This window comes from Mytilus edulis, chromosome 1 (genome assembly GCF_963676685.1).
Source record: "Mytilus edulis chromosome 1, xbMytEdul2.2, whole genome shotgun sequence".
In the NCBI taxonomy this organism is placed as follows: domain Eukaryota; kingdom Metazoa; phylum Mollusca; class Bivalvia; order Mytilida; family Mytilidae; genus Mytilus; species Mytilus edulis.
In genome coordinates, this window is record NC_092344.1 from 89,541,572 (window position 1) to 89,565,612 (window position 24,041).

The 24,041-nt window shown below is 35.5% G+C and overlaps 3 protein-coding genes across 3 annotated transcripts in view; all 3 read right to left on the reverse strand.

The window, feature by feature from the left end:
• The window catches only part of LOC139515742 (uncharacterized), a 79,614-nt gene extending 79,435 nt beyond the window's left edge, over positions 1-179 (reverse strand). Inside the window, exon 1 of the mRNA XM_071305423.1 lies at positions 1-179. Coding sequence (XP_071161524.1) covers positions 1-134 — 134 coding nt within the window. The 5' untranslated portion in view covers positions 135-179.
• LOC139489620 (uncharacterized) lies at positions 143-8,387 on the reverse strand. Its single transcript, XM_071276270.1, has 12 exons — positions 8,370-8,387; positions 6,923-7,421; positions 6,426-6,535; positions 5,897-6,055; positions 5,447-5,567; positions 3,994-4,993; positions 3,199-3,427; positions 2,534-2,753; positions 2,193-2,315; positions 1,636-1,826; positions 696-1,397; positions 143-184 (listed from the first exon to the last, which is right to left on the reverse strand). Exons 1-12 carry the CDS (start codon positions 8,385-8,387, stop codon positions 143-145), a joined length of 3,414 nt encoding a protein of 1,137 aa, XP_071132371.1.
• LOC139515751 (uncharacterized PE-PGRS family protein PE_PGRS10-like) lies at positions 8,267-23,433 on the reverse strand. Its single transcript, XM_071305434.1, has 8 exons — positions 23,180-23,433; positions 22,516-22,701; positions 21,727-21,896; positions 21,291-21,494; positions 13,957-14,214; positions 13,255-13,573; positions 9,099-9,467; positions 8,267-8,757 (listed from the first exon to the last, which is right to left on the reverse strand). Exons 1-8 carry the CDS (start codon positions 23,415-23,417, stop codon positions 8,489-8,491), a joined length of 2,013 nt encoding a protein of 670 aa, XP_071161535.1. The 5' UTR covers positions 23,418-23,433; the 3' UTR covers positions 8,267-8,488.
• Positions 23,434-24,041: the final 608 nt, after the last annotated feature.

Sequence of the window (24,041 nt, forward strand, 5' to 3'; positions counted from 1 at the left end):
CTGGCATTTAACTCTCCTTTATGAGTGAGTGTTGTAGCCGTTATTTTGAGTACGCCACCACCAGCTGTAGACTGACCACCTTTACCATGTAAGGTTGGTTGTGTGAAATGATCAAAGGCATCAACTAGACTCATGTTGGTTCCTATGATACCTCCTTCCCCTCCATGGCCAGCTCCAGAGTAATCTGTAAAGTTAACCAACATTCATTAAACTTTAATTAACCTTTGTATGTACTGTTCTTATATTCCTTGGATATTAAATGGAACTTTAAGTCTGATATATACTTATAAATTGTATATTGAGAATAAACTGCTTCCTTCAGCTTACTGTAAATTTAGAAATTATTGCGATGTCTTTATTATTGATGTGAAAAATGTGACAGGGTTTTAATCACAATAATTTAAACTCGCATTTTGAAACTTTTTATATGAGTTAAACAAGTTTTTCTCAGCATCAAAAAGCTTGAATCACATTTTAGTCCAAAATGATAAAATGGCAATAAGAAATGCATGCAATAATTTCTGAATTTATAGTATCTACTACTTGTATGCATATGTTAAATTGATCAATAGTATGAACCTTCCACTGTTATGCTACAGTAAACCAAAGGTAAAGTTTTCAGGTCTTTAGACAGAGCCAAATGTTATCCATATAATAAATTTTGATGCATTTTGTTCATCTTAATTTCATTTTACAAAAAAAATGATAATGTATTCCGTATAACTACCATTTCCGCCATTCCCAGCATCACCACGGTGATCAAGATTTATAATTCCTCCTTCCTCAGTTTCAACTTCTGTAGCTGTAACTGTCAGTTTTTTGGCAATTATCTCCCCTGAGGCACCAATCAACAGTTTATACACTTCCATATTGTATTCCACATCTGCATCTACCAAGTAGAGTGTACTGTTCTGCTTCACGTTTAAGTTCTGCATGGAGTACGTAGCAGTAGTTGTATGTGTTTGGCTAGTCTTTGATAAAGTCAGATTAGTTTTAAACAAGGTCAGGTCCTGCAAACCTCCAAGGGTTCCATCAATATAGTTTACAGTGCTAAACCACTTGACTGTGGATGGTAATGTCAGTATTCCATTTTCATAAACTTTGGCATGTGCAGGGAAATATAACGATACTTGTCTGATCGTTATTTCACGGTTTGCTCCAACAAGTAAAGTTCCAATTTTACTTGGTTCCTTTACAAAGTCATCATTCCCAGAGAAACTAAGGGCTAACAGAGAGTTGACAGTACTGCTGTCAGCACTTGGTTCTAGTGCCAAGTGAGCACCATTCAGTAGCTGTAACTGATCCACCTGTATTGAATTACTGTCAGTAAATGTTATCCAAGTTCTACTGCTCTCATTGGCTTTAATTGTGTCTACTTCAAGGTCTGGTGAATAGTCCTACAAATCAAGATCAAACTTTTATATTTCATAAACCAAACTTAACATATATTTTTTTTCAATTCTACCTTGAAATTAAAAAAAATAATCTATATATTATATGTATTAATCAATATAGTCATTAATTTGTGTTGTTTTTACAATAAAACAGCTAGCTCAATTGTTTTCCGCTACTCAGACTCTGAAAGCATTTATGTATTCAATCAATTTCCTTCTGTCAGATATTTCTATTACTTACTCCTACATCATGAGCCTCTTGGTTGTCAACAATGATTTTAGTTCTTGTTCCTGTTACCATATACACTGTACCAGCACCTCCATAACCTGCTGAAGATTGTCCCCCATAGGCAGTGGTTTCACCTGTGAAACCTGAGGATGTGCAATATACAGCTGAACGACCTCCAGCGCCACCTCCTGTACTACTGGTACCTAGAAAATATTATTCAGTTAATCTAATTAATTTTCATAAATTTTGTATGATCAAAAGCAATAAATTTCAATTTGTTTTTGTGTCCTAAATAGAGTGATTTGTAAGATATGGATGTTTATTCAGATTTGACTGTATCACAACCTGATACATATTCTACGAACTGCTTTCAATTATACAATAAGTTAAAAAAAAATCTCAATAAGAACATCTTACTAAATTAATTCCTAAAGTTAAACTACAATACAGACTAAAACAGATGAAGAACAGCAATAAAATTTCTTCTCTTTTTGGTATGTTGGTTATTTCTACTAGTATTTGATGAAATTATTGTCTAATGAACATCAGCCAGATCCTATGATCCCTACCTTTTCCTCCATCAACTTGTAGTTTGCCACTACCAGAGAAAGCACCTGTTGTTAGTTTAATACTTCCCCCACTGGCACCTCCTGTCCCTTGGTCTCCATCATCTCCATTACAGCTGATTATACCTTTATAAATTATAAAAAAATATTAAAATGAAATCATCATTTCTTCACTTAACTTTGGCTCAGTTTACTGAAAGATTTTAATATAGTACAAATACAAACTCATTAAAGTACTAATTATCAAATCACACTTTAATTAGTCAATGTATCTTTCTAATGCATTTTTTATATATCAAACATCAGGGGTTTAAATTTAGGTAGGTTCAATGTTTTTTATTTACCATTTATTACTGCAGAAGTACTAGCAGTGATACTGATAACTCCTCCTCCATATGCTGTATAATCCCCTGATTCTGAGTTACTTCCAAAATGTCTTGGTGACTTGACATCCCCATAGAAGTAACCACCAGCATAAGATATGTCTCCCTTTCCACCCATACCTCCATGCCCTGCTCCTGACCCGTCTGTGGTGTAACCAATGTCTTTGCCCTTTGATCCAGCCTGTTAAAAAAATATTTATACACTAAAACCTGTCAAAGTTATCATATAGAAAAACCTGCTTAAAGAATATAAAATGATACACACACAGTGAAACCTATCTATAACAAAAGCTTGAAAATGTATTTACTTAGAAAATTCATATACAATCAGTAATGTCTGTAAAAGTGTGTGCAAACAGTTTCAATTGTTTAAAAAGAGTATTCAAACATGCATATACAAATACAAAGAAATCTGTTTTAAAAAAGTTAAAAAGATATATACCCCTACAGTGAAAAAGATTGAAGTGATAACAAAATTGACATAAAGTGTAGTCATGAAAAATAAATCAACATTACGTACTAACTGGAACGACAGAAATCCAGACAAAATAATTATAAATATTTAGTACCAAAAACATTGTCAAATTTATAAAATGTTCATTAAAGTATCAAGTTTTTTTTTATACCTTCCCATTTGCTTGGATCTTTGCTGATTCATCTACAGTGAGGGTCATGACTTCAATATCAACAAAGTCAGCAATTAGAACTCCACCACTTTCTATTAACAACTCTGTCCCAATCAACTTCATACTGTTACCAGCACTATCTATCTCCAAGGTACCACCCCCTTGAACTGTGACCTTAGTAAAACTAAAGTCTGTTGTCAGAACTGCAGAAGAATCATTTCCGTATGGTCTGAAATGAAAATATACAGAATTTCTAAGTCTAGTCAATTTGATATTTCTTGTTACCTCCAATGATTCCATCAGTCAACAGGATACCAATTCAAATTAATTAACAAACACAATTTACTTGCTTTTTTTTTAACACACAATTTACTTGCTAGATTTGTTGTTCGAGAAGAATGTAATATAAATGAGGTAGTTATATAAAATTGAACTGATCTTACTTACTAAGTAAGAGTTTTAATTAGGTCATATCAAAATAGGTTATTTTTAGAATTTCAATTAACTTTAAAGAAAATAGTCAGCAATGGAACTAGTATTCTACAGGTCTTCTGTTTTTTTATGTAGTCCAGTTATTGTCTCATTGATCTATGCCCATATCTCTTTATTCTTTCATATTCTTACAAGGTGACAAATTAAAGGTTTAAAGTAGAAAATCAAAGAAAGAACCTTAAGCAAATTAGGTCTATTTGTGGTGTGATTACTCCATATATGTCATGGCATCAAAATATTGAATCCAAACTGTATTCATAAATATTCAGAAACCTTATAATATATGTCCATAAATATTCTTACTTAAGCAGGAACTTTCCACCGGGTCCAATGATAAGATTTTCCATACCACTAACTGTTCCTTCTAACTCTAGGGTTATATCATTGACAACAAATGTCTGGGCTGTACCCATTAGACCTCCAGTGTAGATTATCAGACCAAACTGTAACTCTGGACTATCAGCAGGTAGGTCTGCTGTTAACTCCTGTAGATTGCCAACATGGAAAGTACCACTTCTATCACCAGATGTTTTATAGACAGTGATGTCTTGTTGGTGGATATCAGTTGATTGTCGGTGAACAGCTATATGACCAAGGCCATTCATGACTACTTCAGCAAAGCTATGAGAACAACCTGAAGACAGGTCACAGTCATCTTTGTCATACAACCAAGTCTTGCAACTGTACTTTCTGCGACCAACATCTGTTAGTTTGTCAAAGTCAATATTTTGACTGAGGGGTGAACATACATTATTATTGTCGACCTGAAGGGTGTCTGATGATGTAGACATATCTCTAAACAAAACAGTACCAGCAGCTCCACATTCATATCCTGTACCCCCGTAACCTTTCAACTCTCCAGTGTAGGAATACATTGTGTAATGAATGGCTATCCTGCCCCCAGAACCTCCTCCTCCCATACAGGTAGTATTACCACTGATATCCCCTCCTTTAACAGACAGGGAACCAGTTCCTGATACAGTTGTAGCATGTATAAAAATACTGCCACCAGCACCACCTCCAGCTCTAACAGATTGTCCTGATGTTCCTTCAGCATTTATTTCTCCATCTAGTGACAAATCATCAGTGATGGTAAGAACCACAACTCCTCCTCCACTTCCTCCTGTATATGTTCCGTGTGGACTACATTGATAATCAGCCGCAGTGCTGGCTCCACCTCCATCACCACCATTACCACCATATTCCTTGGGAGTATACAGATTACCATAGGTTGGGGGAACTCCAACTATAGACTGGAATCGTCCTTGACCTCCTGACCCACCATTTCCTCCACCAGAGCCACCTAACAAATGTCAATTACAAAATTAAAACTGCTTAAATAACAAATATATTTCAAAGTGAGGTTTTAATTGATCAAAGGTTTAGAATGAAAAAACAAAAATCTGAAACACAATCAATTCTAATTAACTGTACAGGGAAAAAAATTGTTCGGTTATATTAACAGATGTTTGAATTAAACTGAGGACAACATAACTGACATTAATGTCACATGTACAATTACCACCCTTCTTAAATAAAGGGGGAGGGATGTGTTGCAATGACACATTATAAATTATCTCAATAATTCTTACATGGACAAATGAAATGTAGAGATATATATTTTACATAAGGAGCAAAAGCTATGTATCATCAAAGTTCTTCTTTTTTCACTATAACTAGCAATAAATAAAATTAAGTGAGTATTATACACACTTTTTACTGTAAAGTAAGAAGTAAATAATAATTCTAAACTGACCTCCATCAGGTTTTTGTTGTGCATCCTGATATTGTAAAGATGATGGTGCCTGTCCTGTAGTATTGATTTTCCCTGCTACATCAATCTGAACTCTCTTTGCAGTGATGTCCACATAAGGTGCCTGAAAATAATCCAAGACATGTTTGTATATTTACAAACCTTAACTTTCTTCATGTTCTGTCAAATCTGGTCTCGTTCAAATAAGTGTATATAAAATGTCATGCTTTTGATTAATCATGAAAACAGTAAAAATTGGAAACTATATATTTAGAATAATGCTAAATTTTTGGCTTAGTAAAAGCTTAAGAAAGCAATAACATTTAATTGTAGTAATTTTCCCACCAGCCTGTTAACTTCACAAAATAATCAACCTATCAATATATCTTACCTAAATTTTTGCATCAGCCTCTATCTTTGGCAATATTATAAATAAAATTAGTTTACACCTACCTGGATTTTTCCACCAGCATGTATCCTTAAATATGTATTGAGTGTTAGGATAAGAGACGGTGTAAACTCCTCCACATACATTGAGGAGACAATACCATCAGCCTGAATTTCTAATGTATCAAATGTGAACTGTCTATCTGATTCTCCAACTGAATGACTCTAAAAAAAAGATAATTGAAAAATTAAATGTATGGTCTAAATAAATGCATCACAGTCAACAACACTAAAATGTTAATGTATGTGTACATGTTGATGGGAGATTAAAGTTTGAAACCATTATCATATGAGTTTTATCATACATTTTCACTTGTGGTTGAGTATGCCCAAAATAACTTGTCCTCAATATGTTTGAAACCTCAACTATTTAAATTTAAAAAAAAATGTTCAAAACAAGATAACTAATATCTTACACTTTTTATGGAAAATGGCATTTTAAAAAACATAAAATGATAAAATTTTGCAGCATTTTTTTTAAACTTGATATATTTGAAATGTATTCATTCATGAAAGGCATACATATCTGTCTTACCTTTTCCCCTATAACAAAATCTACACCTTGTCCAACAGTTAACTGATTGGCTCCTGTTAATACTCCATCTATATGTATTGTCTTGTAGGATAAACCACTTAGAGATACAACTACAAATAAAACCAATATTTATTGTTTTATTCAAATGCAAAATAAAGTACCAAAAATACACCATCTAATTTTTACACTATGATCCTTCTATAATTTCTTTCTGAAATTCTGCAGTTGTTTAGAAAAGTTTTGTTAATTATGCAAATATCAACATGTTTTTTTTTGGGTATGTATGTAGCTGGAAAAGGATGTAGTTTGCATTTTAATACTTATGGTTGACATAACTATGACAGAATTATTGCCCTTGTACTTACAAATCTGAGTTTTTTTTCTGTGACTTCAGATGTTATTGGTACATATATTTTTCAATGGCTTATATATAATTATAGTACTGGTGAATGGACCTTGTTTATCACATTGTATAAGTAATGCTGTATAAGTCTTACTTTGTGGCATGTTAAATTCTGCTTCCTCATAAATCCTGAATGAAGTAGGGAATGGTGTCTCATTGTCTTCTACTGTGATTGGTTGTTCTTTGGTCACATGGAGCATGCCTGTCTTGTCACCATGAAGATAACCAATGGTAACTCCTGGAGGGTTATTAGAAGTGTTTCTGAAGGCCAAATGACCTCCCTCATTAATATATAAATGATCGAATGTCAGAGAACTGCTTGTGTCTGTATCTGTGGTTACAATGTAAGTTCTACTGGTATCATTTTCTTTGTCACCAATAAAATCATTGTCTGGAGTATAACCATTGTTACTGACATAGATAGAGGTTTCAGTAACACCACTGGTTGAATCTGGTGCTTGTACAAATACAGTACCAGAGCCTCCTTTTTCCATGAAACTGTTCCCACCTTGAGTGGGATAGGAACCTCTGTATGTGTTGGAATCAGTAGCATAGACTGCTATCCTGCCTCCTCCTCCACCACCTCCAACAGTCTAAATGACATATAATGAGTTAATGTAAATTTCCAATATTAACACATGCATTTATTATTGCAAATAACTTATAGAGTGGGGTGCTCATTTTCGCCACATCTTTCCATGTTTTCTACAGTTTATGTTCAGGTCTAAATGTTTTTGAAGTATACTGATATTTCTATATGAAGATATCTTCAAATGCAAAATATACTTAAGCTTGAAAACCAGTTTGTTTTAAGAAAATCATCTAAAAAGTTAGATTAAAGGGTGTTTGAAATTTCCGGATGTTTTGTCAATGGGGGACACATATTCGCCGTTTTTACACATCTATTTAAAACCAAATAACCGCAGCTTTTTATCAAATCAATTGCATTATAGATGAATAGCAGACATTTCAAAGGTATAAAGAATTCAAAATTAAGGCTTTCAGTCACATATTTACTTAGAAATACTTCTTTGAAATCGTGTTTTTATTCAGGAAATTGTCCGAAAATCGTTGTTCGTTTTTCGGTCATTTTCGGTAGGAGCCGCAATTTTGTCTCAGTTTAAAAAAATATTATATTTGTTATAAAAATATAATTTACGGGTACATTTCTTCCATTTCAGCCATCCTTTGAAGTTTTTACACCTCAAAATCCTTAAACGGCGAAATTGTGTCCTCGGCGAAAATGAGCACCCCAATCTAACTGGTAAAAATGTGAGATATAATTAATGCTATTGTAAATATTTTGTGAGGAAAATTTTGCATAAAATAATGAATGCTAGTTTTATAATTGTGTTTGGACAAATAATCTTAATGGAAATAAGATATGCAAATGCTAAATCAAATGCAACCCTGATATCTTAGACTTATCCTAAGGCTAAGAAGGTCACCTTTAACAAACTTTAACATGTAAACTATGCAAAAATTTCTAAGTTGGACCATGACTGAGTAAGTAGTGATAAATAAAGGGTAATGAGTGGCACATTCATTCTTGTTTGCATCTTGAACACCCCATTTTGTCCACTCTCCTGAACTATTTGCACTTACAAAAGCAATTGTCTTTTAGTCAATCTTAAACAATTAGTTGAAATAAAGTACATTTCTAGCATAAATAGTTTACCAAAGGTGTAGCACTTGTTTCCCTTTCACAATATCCTCTGTAGCAGTTGTTAGTGTCGTTGAAGTTACAAGTTAATGTCGTGTCATATTTGTAACAGCATTGATTGACTGTATTCTGACAAGAGTCCACACAGTTGCCACTGACAAGGAACCATCCTGGTTCACATTCTGTACATCTTAGCTTCTCATTACAACTATTACAATGATCTACACAGGCAGAATCACCACCCCTAGATGATATTGTACCAGTTCCTGTAAAAATATACAGATAACCATGTACATAGCTAGGAAAAATTTACAATTACCCATAGTCATTTAGAATTAACCATAAGAATTGCAAAAATAAAACCATTGTAAAAGAATTATTATATCAAATGCTCAAATTATATACATGATTAAATGTGGAAATTTTAAAGCAGAATCTTATTTTGGCAAGTTCAATTAAACATTATCTAGCCATTATGTCTAGAAGAAAAGAGGAAAAAAATCTTCTCCAGAACTATCATATTTGACTTTTTATGAGGCCCTGAAACCTTCTAAAACAATGGGTAAGTTTTCCAATATTTTTTTTTTATTACCATACAATAAAATACCTGTAAAATGAGCAGCTTCCAGTACAATACTCCCTCCTGATCCTCCACCAGCTCTAGAGCTATTACCATCTACATTAATATCTCCATCAATCTCCATGTTCTGTAAAGCCTTTAGATATATAATACCACCACCTTCTCCTTCATCAGACAAACTCTCTGGTCCTCCACTTCCATAGGCTGTTGGCATGCGAACATTACCATAGGCTAGTGATGCATATGATCCCCCTCCTCCTGATCCCCCGTGTCCACCATGAGAAGCTCCGGCTCCTCCCTCTGAGTGTACAGTACCTGGTGCCTCCCCTTTACCTGCTTCCCAACCCCGTCCTAGACCAGTCATTAGACCCTCTGAATCAATGGTAATGTTGCCAGCTATAAAGATAAATATATGTTCTGTAGACATCCTAAAATTGTCAACGTAAGTTAATAGTGTTTGCATTGTGATTCAATATTATGCATTAAAATTTCTTCTAAATTTATTACATTACTAGAACACACCCGTGATATCGCGGGTCCGTGACTGATATATAACTATGCGTATGCCTTATTTTAGTATTGGTATTGTCATCTGATAAAGTCAGGCCAATTATAACATGTATAAGGTGCACAGTTTTCTCTGCTTTCAAAATCTTTCTTTTTGAACCCGTCGACCTGGAACCTATCAATTATTGGTAATATTAATAATTTGGAAAACAAAAGGGCCTGGAATGGAGTATTTTTTACTCAACAGTATACAGCAAAATTCTAAATACACTGTTTGGTGGTGCGCCTGTCAGATGCGGAATGTACAGATAAGGTAATAGGTAACAGGTGAATTAACTGGCCACCCGCTGATTGATACTTTGTCACAATTGAGTAGATAAGATTGAAACAACAGCAGGGGTCCAATTTAACAGGTGAATATACTATTGGTATCGGTGTCGGATTCGATCCGGAACTTCTTAATTATTGGCAATATTAATTACGTGGAAAACAAACGGGCCTAGAGTGGTGTAATTTTTAATCAACACCATTGTACTATATTAGTTATATATAAAGTTGAATTCTTTGATTCATCGTTTTTACGTGATGACGGCTGACAAATTGGACCTCGTAATTTTAGTATTATAGATGATTGTAAAAACATCTTTAATTATTTTTTATGTTGAAAACTTAACTAGAGGCTCTAAAGAGCCTGTGTCGCTCACCTTAGTCTATGTGCATATCAAACAAAGGACACAGATGCATTCATGACAAAATTGTGTTTTGGTGATGGTGATGTGTTTGTAGATATAACTTTACTGAACACTTTTGCTGTTAACAATATATCTATCTATAATGCATGTAGCCCAGCAGTTAGAGAGAAATACATTTTGTAAAAAGGAGTAGGTTCGGTAAGGGCCGATTTTGGCCTCAAATTTCAGGTTCATCTAACGAAAGATTTTGGACACTTTTTAAACACTTTTAAAAGTGTCTATTTCAATTGATTCAATTAGTATATGTGAAAGATTTTAGCTGATTAAGTCATTAAAAACCCTCCGATTCAAGCAAAAATATGAAAAATCTATCAAATATGCAAAAAATCGTCACTTTTCAGATGGTTTTTGTCAAAAATGAAAGTTCATCCTCAACCTTTATATGTGTCATGTATTATCATTAAATACAACTTACATTTCAATATTATGAATGAACACGAATCCGGCCACTTTCATTTGAGATGAAAACCGTCTAAAATTTATCCAAAATGCTAAAATTGTGAAGATTTTAGTAATTTAGCACGACTTAATGATATTAGTACCCGATATATGTGCATTGTATTGTCAAAAACAGACCATATTTGTGTAGCAGAAGCATTCTACTTTCCAATAAATAGCTAAAGGATTACATTTTCACAATTTTTCAAAACTGATATATTTTGGGGCCAAAATGGGGTCTTACTGAACCTACTCCTTTACCAAAATTTACAAAATCTATGAAAATTGTTAAAATTGACTATAAAGGGCAATAACTCCTTAAGGGGTCAATTGACCATTTTGCTCATGCTGACTTATTTGTAGATCTTACTTTGCTGAACATAATTGCTGTTTTAAGTTTAAATCTATCTATAATAATATTCAAGATAATAACCAAAAGCCGCAAAATTTCCTTAAAATTACCAATTCAGGTGTAGCAACCCAAAAACCGGTTGTCCTATTCATCTGAAAGTTTCAGGGCAGATATATTTTGACTTGATAAACAATGATACCCATGTCAGATTTGCTCTAAATGCTTTGGTTTCAGAGTAATAAGCCAAATTCTACATTTTACCCCTATGTTCTATTTTTAGCCATGGGGGCCATCTTAGTTGGCTGGCCGGGTCATCCGACACATTCTTTGAACTAGATACCCCAATGATGATTGTGGTTAAGTTTGGTTAAATTTGACCCAGCAGTTTCAGAGGAGAAGATTTTTGTAAAAGATTACAACAAGAGGCTGTCACAACGACAGCAAACCGGATTTATTAATATTTATTTGTGTCCTGGCAATATCACAAGAACCATTACTGATGAATGGTGAAAGTGAAAATTGTCAACATCAAATTTGACCTCCATTTTGTCATCAGTAACAAATTTGAAAAGCTTAGATTGAATGGTTCATGAGTAAATGCAACAACGTGAATGGAAACGCCATTTTACAATCTTTCAAGAACCATAACTCCTGAACGGTAAAAGTAAAAATCATCATTATTGAACTTGACCTCTATTTTGCCATCAGTAACAACATATTAAAATTTCAAAAGCTTTGGTTGAATGGTTCATGAGAAAATGCACGGACACGACTGGAAACACCATTTTTCAATCTTTCAAGAACCATAACTCCTGAACGGTAAAAGTCAAAATCGTCTTTATTGAACTTGACCTCTATTTTGTCATCAGTAACAACATATTAAAATTTGGGAAGCTTTGGTAGAACAGTTCATGGGTAAATGCACGGACACGACTGGAAACTCCATTTTTCAATCTTTCAAGAACCATAACTCCTGAACGGTAAAAGTCAAAATCGTTATTATTAAACTTGACCTCCATTTTGTCATCAGTAACAACATATAAAAATTTCAAAAGCTTTGGTTGAATGGTTCATGAGAAAATGCATGGACACGACTGGAAACACCATTTTTCAATCTTTCAAGAACCATAACTCCTGAACGGTAAAAGTCAAAATCGTCTTTATTGAACTTGACCTCTATTTTGTCATAAGTAACAACATATTAAAATTTGGGAAGCTTTGGTAGAACAGTCCATGCGTAAATGCACGGACACAACTGGAAACTCCATTTTTCAATCTTTCAAGAACCATAACTCCTGAACGGTAAAAGTCAAAATCGTCATTATTAAACATGACCTCCATTTTGTCATCAGTAACAACATATTAAAATTTGGGAAGCTTTAGTAGAACAGTTCATGCGTAAATGCACGGACACGACTGGAAACTTCATTTTTCAATCTTTCAAGAACCATAACTCCTGAACGGTAAAAGTCAAAATCGCCATTATTGAACTTGACCTTCATTTAGTTATCAGTAACAACATATTAAAATTTTAAAAGCTTTGATTGAACGGTTCATGAGTTAATGCACGGACAACATTTGATTGCCGCCCGCCCGCCCGCCCGCCTGCCCGCCCGGCCGGCCGCCCGCCGTACATCCCCAAATCAATAACCGACATTTTTGTCACAAAAATCCGGTTAAAAATTTAAGAAAAATGGTAAAATTGACTATAAAGGGCAATAATTCCTTAAGGGGTCAACTGACAATTTTGGTCATGTAGACTTATTTGTAAATCTTACTTTGCTGAACATTATTGCTGCTCACAGTTTATCTCTATCTATAATTATATTCAAGATAATAACCAAAAACCGCAAAATTTCCTTAAAACAAGAGTGCACACACTGAAATGTCTCGCCTTCTTAACTAATCATAGATATTATGTTGATAGTCCTAAATATAAAGCTTTATTACAACTGTCACATAAACTTAACATTAACCAAGAAAACTAAACATTGACCAATGAACCATGCAGATGAGGTCAAGGTCAGAGGAACCATGCCAGGCAGGCAATTCTTCCATAAATTCTTCATAAGTTAGAACAAACCCATTATTGCTTTTGGTAAAATTCTTGTATTATCATATAAACAAATAATACCTTCTAGGTACATATTGTTGGCCCTGAATTCACCTCCTCCATTGATACTCAGACTTCCATTCAGTGTGATATCTAATTTGTTATCATTGACAGCTTCACCAAAATACTCAAACAATCCACCATCCAATATGGCTATACTATCTAACTCAAATACATTAGGTTCCATTACATCATTTTCATTTTCCTTCTCTTTAGGATAGACATAGAATGCCCCATCTAATGAAATGTTCATTTTCTTCAGACCTTGGACTGTACCTCCATACAAGGATATACGGCAGTCTCGCAGATAGGTATCAAATGGGAGGTTCACTGTGCCATCCTGATGGAAAGAACAAATAAATTTACAAAAGTGAAAACATGTCACATCACTATCATACCTAATTTGGCTGATAGTTGTAAGCCATGTGTATAACCTAAACTTTGTTTCTTTTCTAAAATGTTAAAATTCAAAACCATAAATTTATGCATACAAATTCAGTTACAGTTTTATAATATAAACTTTTGTGAAAAAATTGCACTGATAAGCATCAAATTTCATGAAACATTGAAATGTTTTGTATTACTTCAAGTAAAAATTCAAATTGGTGAGTAAATGTATATGATTTCACTTGGTGACAATTCATAGTGTCACACGAACTTCTGAATTAACAATAACATTCTGTATTTGAATATAAAAAAATATATCTTATACCAATACTATACCTCATACAAGGACACATCAAACGTCAAAATAGCTGTAGAACCAAAATCTATATTTAGCCACATTCCTGACTCTACATGTACCCCAGCTGTATTATCTCCCTCTACTTTAGACAATGTGAGTTTTCTGTTACCATTGGATGGTAGACCACCGGAGTCTATGGCCATCATTCCTACGTTAGCGTATGTACCCAGATCTAATGTGTCAAGTTCATGTTCTTCTGTTGTTACATCAGGGATCGTTATTCTGGTTTTTCTATTCTAAAATTATATAGCAGTATACTTTGAAAATTTCTATATTTACACTGCTATCTTGTGCTTGCTTTGTAGTTTTTTTTCAATAGAGAGTTTGCCTTTTATAGTGGGTGTTTGTATGAAAATTGGGATGAAAAGAACTATATGTTTGCTATCCTATTTTTGATTTTGGATGTTATTTTTTTATACCTGTAATAACACAAAAAGAAGAAAAGCAATATTCCTTTTCTAATTAATATAAAATAAACAAGTGAAACTGCGAGCTACTGCTCACTGATGATACCCCCGCCGCAAGTGGATAATATTAATAGTGTAAAAATATGCAAGTGTTCGGTAAACAGGAAGTTGTCGAGTGATGAATCTGAAAACGCATCACACGGTATAGCTGACTTATATAAATCCTGAAACCAAATTTCAGAAATCCTTGTATTGTAGTTCCTGAGAAAAATGTGACGAAAATTTTCAACTTGGCTATCATGTGTAAAATATTCAAATTTTAAAGTAAATTTGGATTTTATTAGATAAATACTTACCATCATAAATTCTGAGTGTAACCCCAATTGCGTCATAGGTCAGATGGAAAATCCCAACTAAAAATAAACGTACTCTCACTGGTCCGGACATATACCCCTGTTTGCCCATATTCTTCCATTCAATTTCCTCAAGACAGAAACATAAGGAAAGGGGATGAAGGGGAGGTGGGTGGGACCTATAATTTATGATGGTAAGTATTTATCTAATAAAATCCAAATTTACTTTAAAATTTGAATATTTTATAGCTATAAATACGTTACCATCATAAATTCTGAGTGACAGAATCTAACGTAAAGCTGAATCCCCTGTAACAGAAGAAACAGGAGGAAAGTTCAATCTTTGTGCTGAAACTATAGGTCCAAGAGAGTATAAACTTTCGGCAAAAGTAGCCATAGATTGGAGGTAGTGAGATATAAAAGAGTTCTCATTTCTCCAGAAACCTGCAGACAGTACCTCTTCTAAAGATGCACTGTTAAACAGAGCCCAGGATGTAGAGATACCCCTAACATCATGAGCTTTAACATTAAAACTATTTAAAAGTTCTGCCTTAGAAGAACCATAAGCTAAAGATATGCATTTGCATATCCAAGTAGAAATAGTTTTAACAGAAAGATCTGAGATTCCTTTTTTAATAGGAATAAAGAGTCTTGAGTTAGAAACAGAACGTAAACTACACGTTCTTTCCAGATAAATAGATAGGATTCTTACTGGACATAAAAGTACAGAAATAGAATCGCTAGGGAGTGCAGGAATCACAACTGGTTCTGCACCCTTATCTGGAATCTGATTCTTTGCCAAAAAAGCAGGATCCGTTAAAAGAGTAACAGAAGATTTATCCCTGTTAAATCGAAGACAAGCATCAGAAATAGAGAAGGCATGGATTTCACTCCTTCTCCGTCCAGAAGCCAAAGCTAAAAGAAAACAGCATTTATAGGAAAGAAACCTTAAATCTATTGTTTCTGCTGGTTCAAAAGGAGGAAGTTTTAAAAAGGATAAAACTAGTCCAAGGTCCCACTTAGGAACTAAAGTTTTTTGTCTTGGTCTTTCAAGACTAAAACTACGAACCAAAAGAGAAATATGCTCATTGATTCCAAAATCTGGGCCACCAGAAATATGAATAGTTCTTGAGATAGCTGATCTATATCCCTTAATAGTAGAGGGACATAATCCTTTGGATTCAAAAAGAAAAACTAGAAAGTCTGCTAATTGTTGTACAGTGACTTGGAAAGGATCAATTTCCCGCTCACTACACCAATCTGAGAAGATTGACCATTTTGCATCATAGACAATGCTAGTGGAGTCTCTGACAGACTTTGTGAGATGCTTGGTTGCTCCTTCAGAAAAACCTCTCTTTCTGAGGCTAACCCTGAGAGAAGCCAGGCGTGTAGATGAAGTTTTTCTGGATTTTGATAAAGAACCTTGCCCTTGATTTGAGACAGAAGGTCTGGTCTCAGAGGTAGAACTAGAGGACAAGCACATGATAGGCGCAGAAGGTCTGGAAACCAAGACTGTTTTGGCCATGCTGGAGCAATAACTATGATCTTGCAATTTTCCCCTGCTATTTTCTGAAGTACTGGGGAGAGAAACCTGAAAGGAGGGAAGGCGTACCCGAACATTCCTTTCCAAGATAGGCTCATTGCGTCTACCGCAAAAGATTTTGGATCTGGAACCGGAGACACAAATGTTAGAAGTTTGTGATTGAGACTGGTCGCAAACAGATCTATCTGAGGTGACCCCCAATGAAGAGTCACAGCTTTGAAAACTACTTGAAGTAGTTCCCACTCCGTGTTTACTGGAGCAAGGGATCTGGATAGAGTGTCGGCTAGAATATTGAGGTGCCCCGCAATATGTCTCACCACTAGATGAACCTGGAGTTGAAAACACAGAAGGAGAATGTCTCTGGCTATCTGATAAAGAGAAGGTGAATGAGTTCCTCCCTGATTCTTGAGATAAGCTACAACTGTTGTGTTGTCCGTGGCCAGAATAACAGACTGATTCTTTAGAGACATTTGGAAATGATTCAGTGCAAACAGAACTGCTTTCATTTCCAATACATTGATATGCTCTTCCAAAAGATCTGGACTCCAGACTCCCGAGATTGTAAGCCCCTCCAGATATGCTCCCCAACCGAGGGTGGAGGCATCTGTGAATAATGTTAGACTGGGAACTTGAGGGGACAGACATAGGCCCCTCATTACATTTTCCCGTACTAACCACCATTGAAGGTGTGGAAATAAAGGCTGAGTGATTGGAATCAATGTTCCCATTCTTGTGAAGCTGCAATCCATAACTTGTGCAGATAAAACTGAAGCGGACGAATGTGAAGTCGTCCCAATGGAATTACATCTGCCAGAGAGTTCAATAGACCCAGAAGTTGCAAGAATTGACGTGCTGTGACTGATTGAACCGTCAGGAATAAATGTATTTTCTGACATAGTTTTGTAAATTTCTCCTCTGGTGGGAGGACTAGGCCTACACTGGTTAGGAAATGTTCTCCCAGGAAAACAAAGTCTTGAGACGGAATTATCTCTGACTTTTTCCAAGAGATAAGGAAGCCTAGGGACAGAAAACAATTGATGACCAAGTCTGTCTGAACCCTCAATTTGATTGGGCAAAATTCCTTGAGAAGGGAATCGTCCAGATAGGAATGAATCTGAATAGACAGGGAATGTAGGTGAGCTATAGCTGCCTGCATGATTTTGGTAAAAGCCAAAGGGGCTGTAGACAGGCCAAAAGGGAGAGCCTTGAACTGGAAAACTTTGTTGTTCCAAACGAAGCGAAGGTATTTCCTGTAAGTTTTGGAAATGGGAATGTGGAAATACGCGTCTGAAAGATCCAGAGAAGTAGTCCACATTCCTGGAAGGATTGAAGCCCTGATGGATCTGTTTGTTTCCATTTTGAAGTGGGGAACAATAAGAAATTTGTTCAGAATAGATAGGTCTATGACTGGCCTCATTCCTCCAGTCTTCTTTGGAACCAGAAAAAGACGGGAATAAAATCCCGGAGACAGAGTTAAGATCGACACCTCCTCTATTGCAGCTTTTTGTAACATAGTGTCCACTTCTACTGATAGAAGTTGACACTTGACTGGGTCTTGTGTATGAGACAAACTTATTGGAACTGCAGATAGAGGAGGTGGGTTCTTGAACTGAAGTGTTAATCCCCCTCGAATTATTGACAGCACATAACAGTCTGAGGTAATTTTCTTCCACTGATTTAGGAAAAAACTTAACCTCCCCCCTACTGGTATTGATTTTTGAGGAACTTGTTGTAAATTTTCCACTGGGGAAGCTGTCAATAACGTACGAGGGGGCAAGAACCTAGGTACTAGACCCAGGTTTCTTGGAACCCTTAAAACCACCAGAAGGCTTACCTGAGCTTTTTCCTGAGTTATTGGGTTTGTTCTGCGGTTTGCCGTAGTTATTCTTCCTTTTCTTAGCAGAAGAAGGAGGACCACCTGAAGCAGAAGTACTATTAGAACTAGATGTAGCATTAACCGACCTCTTGCCATTAGTAACTTGTACACTAACTTTGACTGGAGGAGGGTTTTTGCTGAGTTCCTCTTGAACCCGCTGTAAGGGTAAACCAAACATCTTGTCAGAGAGTGGAGATTTCAGTAAAGAATCTTTCAAAGGCTCAGCGATAGAAATGTTTTCAAGAAACTCTGCTCTTTTAGATAGGGTGCAATTAGCAATAGAACCCATTAAAAGCAACTGAGATGAACCTAAAGCTTTATCCAGTTGAAGTAAGAAGGATCGTACTTCTGCTGGAACAACCGAATCTTCGCTGTTAAGCAAATGTCCGGTTGCAGCTAGAAAATGTTCGGCTGTGCCAAGAACTTGAGAAGCACTACGAAGGAGATTCTCAGTCTTTGACCAAACAGGTTGAGTGAGACGAAGACCATCTACTGGCTTTTTTCCCAATAAAGATGACATAGATTTGTCACAACTGGGAACAAGTCTACCCAGTGAAGAATCAAAGATATCAAAATCCTTGTACTTAACCTGATCAGATCTGAGATATTGTTATTAGCAACCTTTTCACTAGCAGAATTAGCGATACCTTCATTAATAAATTGTAAAGCAAAAGTCATATGGCCAGATTCAGGAAAAGAATTGTGAGAAGTCACAGTATCCTGAGAAATACCACAGGAAGCTTCAAAAGTTGAAGAAGGTTTCTTCGGCTTGGAAGGAGAGAGAAAAGGGATATGTGCTTCATCCCTCATCAAGGTATACACCTTATCCCTTAGATCCTTCAAGGAAGGAGGATCCTCAGTCTCCTTGGTGGGAGGTTGTTGAGCTGACTTAGAAGAAGGCTCAGGGGCCGTCTTCGATACCTTGGGAGAAGAAGAACTTTCAACATCCTCATCAGTGAGGAAAGCCCTTTCATGACTCCCAGGGGAAACAGAAAGCTCGTCATCCTCCCTCTCATCACATTCTACAGACTTAGCTGGAGAAGGTTGATGAGAAGAAACTCTATTTTCCAGTAGAGTCATACGACTGGATAGAGTACTAAATTCAGCCTTGAAAGACTCACCAAAGTCTAAAAGTAACTTCTGTAAACCATCCAAAGGTGATGCATGATCAGAAACCTGAGTACCATGAGAAGAACTAGAAGCTTGAGAGTCAGGTACGGTGGTAGAAGGAGCTACTGCAGAAGTCAAAGATACTGCTACGGGTAGAGCAGGAGCTAAAGGTGGTGCAGTAGCTACCCCAGAAGGGGGACCATAGAAATTGTCCCTATAAGGCCAAAAACCAGGTTGGTTTGGCATAAACCCACCATAAGGGTAAGACTGTGGCCAAGGTGGCTGAGACCATGAGGGTAAAGGTTGTGTGCCCGTGTTGGGAAGCATATACCCACAATAGGATAATGGGGGTCTAGAACCTGGCAAGTTCAAGCCCATAGCTGTACCTGGGACAGAACTAATAGTACCCGCTGAATTAACAGACCTAGATAAAGTATGAGTCACCGAAGTTGACGTAGGTACCCCCCCAAAATGCATGGCCGAACCTTGTGAAAGGGTCGGATAGGTAGCATTACCAGACACCGTTGTCGAAACTCCGGTCAATGTACTGGTAGTTTGGGGGGGACTTAAAGGTAGTGACCCATCTAAGAGATAGTCCGAACCAGGAATACTTACATACGGACTATTCAAATTAAAGTCCATAATAAATTTTACTTTAGTCAAAAACACAAATAATTTGTTTAGAAATTTAAACAAAACAAGGGAATATATTTCCAATAAAATACACAATATATATGAAAAGCAATTAAGCTATTCAAAAAACTAAACACTTCTCTGTTGAATCTGTAAAACTTGATGTGCACGTGTGACCGATGTCGCAGATGGAAATTGAATGGAAGAATATGGGCAAACAGGGGTATATGTCCGGACCAGTGAGAGTACGTTTATTTTTAGTTGGGATTTTCCATCTGACCTATGACGCAATTGGGGTTACACTCAGAATTTATGATGGTAACGTATTTATAGCTATAAAATCATACAAGTGTTCGGTAAACAGGAAGTTGTCGATTGATGAATCTGAAAAGGCATCACACCGTATAGCTGACTTATATAAATCCTGAAACCAAATTTCAGAAATCCTTGTATTGTAGTTCCTGAGAAAAATGTGAGGAAAATTTTCAACTTGGCTATCATGTGTAAAATCAGACAAGTGTTCGGTAAACAGGAAGTTGTCAAGTGATGAATCTGAAAGCGCATCACACGGTATGGATGACATATATAAATGTTGATACCAAATTACAGAAAGGGTGGATGTGTAGTTCCTGAGAAAAATGTGACGAAAGTTTCATGGGACGGACTGACTGACTGACGGACGGACAGACTGATGGACGGACGGACGGACTGACAGACAGAGGTAAAACAGTATACCCCCCCTTTTTTAAAGCGGGGGTATAACTACACTCAATTGTTCTAATATTTACTATCATGCAATTTTAGAATTTTATGTGGTCATTATTTATTTACATCTGAGTCTTACTGTTTCACAAAGATAAAATGTTATCAATCCTGCTTTGAGAAGTTTTTGAACTATGATATAAACAAATCATCACAGGATATTTATAAAAAAGTTTAACAAGAATGTGTCCATAGTACACGGATGCCCCACTCCCACTATCATTTTCTATGTTCAGTGGACCGTGAAATTGAGGTCAAAACTTTAATTTGGAATTAAAATTAGAAAGATCATATCATAGGGAACATGTGTACTAAGTTTCAAGTTGATGTAACTTTAACTTCATCAAAAACTACCTTGACCAAAAACTTTAACCTGAACTTTGCACTATCAATTTCTATGTTCAGTGGACCATGAAATTGGGGTCAAAACTATAATTTGGCATTAAAATTAGAAAGATCATATCATGGGGAACATGTGTAATAAGATTCAAGTTGATTGGACTTCAGCTTCATCAAAAACTACCCACTATCGTAGGTGGGGCATAAAAATCATTGAAATTTTCTGGAAAATTATGCTACCAACAAAAAGCCTATTTATAGGTAAGGATGTTGTACAATCAATACATACACCCTTTCCTTCCTGGTTATAGACTTGTAGTTTAGTTTCTGGTGATGTTCCTGTGTTTCTGAGGTATACTGTTCCAGCAGCTCCTGTCTCCCCACCATCTCCAGCGCCTCCTAGTGACTTAAGGTCTCCAATGTAGGCGTATGAACTGTATATAATAGAAAGACGACCCCCTGATCCACCATTCCTGCCTGAACCTCCAGTTATCTAAAAATAAAACGAAGAAAAATATATCTATAGTAATTTCTTGAATCTAATCCATAACTTTTGAGATACAAAAGTGTTTCTGGTTTCATGAACATGCTATAATTTTACACTACATGTACTAAAAGCATTTCAGTACAGTTTTTAGAAAAGAAATAGTGCTGAAACAAAGAGATTTCATTTTTAACTAATTAAGTTTTTTTTTAATTTATTTTTCCATTATACCTAAACTTACCTCTACAGAACCGGTACCATCAAACAAAACCGTTTCTATAAGAAGACTGCCTCCTGTTCCACCACCAGCATAACTAGTGTGAGCTCCATCCTGTCCATTAGCACTGACAATTCCATCTACTTTAGTCTCCTTGGTGATGTTAAAGTAAATAATACCTGCTCCACAACCACCTGTAAAATACATAATTAGTTTTATGGTCTTTATGAATAACTCTAATTGCACTACAAACTATGACTGCAATCAATTCCAGGGTTCCCAATCCCGAATTATTGGCAACAAGAATCCATTTATTGCCATGCCAAGAATATCTGCATTCTTAAATGAAAGTATTGGTAACTGGAAATAAGTTTCAACTTTACCTAAAAAAAACTTAAATTTCAGCAAACAAGGTATCTGGCAGATCCTAAATTTCTATGTTGGGGTTATAATCATGTTGCACAATAGCAGTCAACATTTCCAGGTAATTCAAAGTTTTACTTTGAACAAAAGAGTAGTATTGTATAACAATAAGAGAAATAACAGTATAGAGTTTGGAAAATTAATGCTAGAAAATCCGCCAATTGATAGTGGCCCCCTCTTCAAGAAATAGCACTGTTTTCTTACTTCATTCTCAATAGCAAATAATGTAGTAAAACATTGATATTGTTTAATCAGTCTATGCATGTTTTTATGGACCAAAAGATCCATGAATGATCTTAGTTTACAGCCTAAACTTAAATATACTGATTTCTAAATTTAAAAAAAAAAGTAATAAAGATCTCCACAATAATACATTTATAAATTACTAACCTGTATACTCATGATCATTATAGCTGCCTTGTCCTCCATTACTGCCAAAATTGTTAGGTCTATTAAACTGTCCTGATGGTAGGGGTGGGTCATGACTTGGATCCTCTGTGCCTCCTTCTCCGCCATAACTCCCCCCTGTACCATATACACCATCACTGTGAGCCACAGTAAATCCTTCTCCAGGACCTGAAGCATTTAAATATAGAACTTGTTTCAAATTGAATGAGCAGGTGAATGTCTTGTATCTTTATGGGTCCCCCGGCCTTTTTTTAATTATCTCCCCTTCAGCATGTTAAGCCAATTTCTTTCCTGTAAGCGTATCCTGAGTAGTGTTTGACAACTGTTTAAAGTTTTATAGATATTTGTCTAGTTATTTAGGGAACATGGCAATTTTGAAGTAGGCAAGTTGGGTTATCTCCTCTTTGACATGTAGAATTGGGATAATATTCCTGCAGTGTTGCACATCTGTGTCAAGTTTTATCAATATTCATCAAGGTGTTTTGTAGGAGTTACAATTGTCAGGCAGACAACTCAAGTTACTTTCATATAAAGATAATCATATCAATCAATCAGAATAAACATTAAAGAGCACACCTCATGCAAGAAGCCTTAAAAACTTCTAATAATTGTAGAAAAAAGAAACTGCAAATTTTCAGACTCCTACCTCCTGTGCAATAGCCATTATAATCAGCTCTGACCTCTCCCAGAACATCAACAATAACACTTTCAGCATTGATCTGCAAGTTCTTGGCATTCAGCAGTCCACCTGGATACACCTGTAGATAGTTCCCTGTTAGGATGTGTTTATCCATGCCATTGTTCATGTACATAGAACCAAGGTTACGAATGTTGATAGCTGTAAACTGGATTTCATCCTGAATGTTGTAGGAGGTGTCAGTCATCTCATTGATTCTTAATGTACCTAAAATGATATTAATAGTACAAAATATCATTCAGATACTTCTTGCCATCTTGGTTAAGTTGCGTTTTTGAATATTCATATGATAAAGCTACAAAGTCTGTCTCACTTTGAACATACTTAACTAAGAGTAAAATTCTTAAAATAAAAACCATATATATAACACTTTTGGTTTCTTTTTACAAAAAAAAAAAATATGGAATAATCTCAAATTTCACTTATCCTCTTAAATTTGAAAATCAAAAATAAAACATTTGATTTACAAGAAGAAACCTCTTGAAAAAAATAAAGTCCAAGTTGAAGATATATATGAGTATATACATATAGAAATTAATTTCAGATAAAACCTTGAATGATGTTTAATCAAGACTTTCATTTGCCAAAATCTACACCCTTAACAAAAAATTGTATCTTCTCCCAAAAGTCTGCTTGGCAAGAGGATAACATTAGTTTTTATCAATCCACAATTAATCCACATGGCAAATGAATAACAACTTTTAACACATTATGAACAATATATACTGTGGATTCATAATTATTCGTTGGATACCAATTTTCGTGGGTTTCGTGCTTACATTTGAACCAAGAATTTAAATGTTTAACGAAT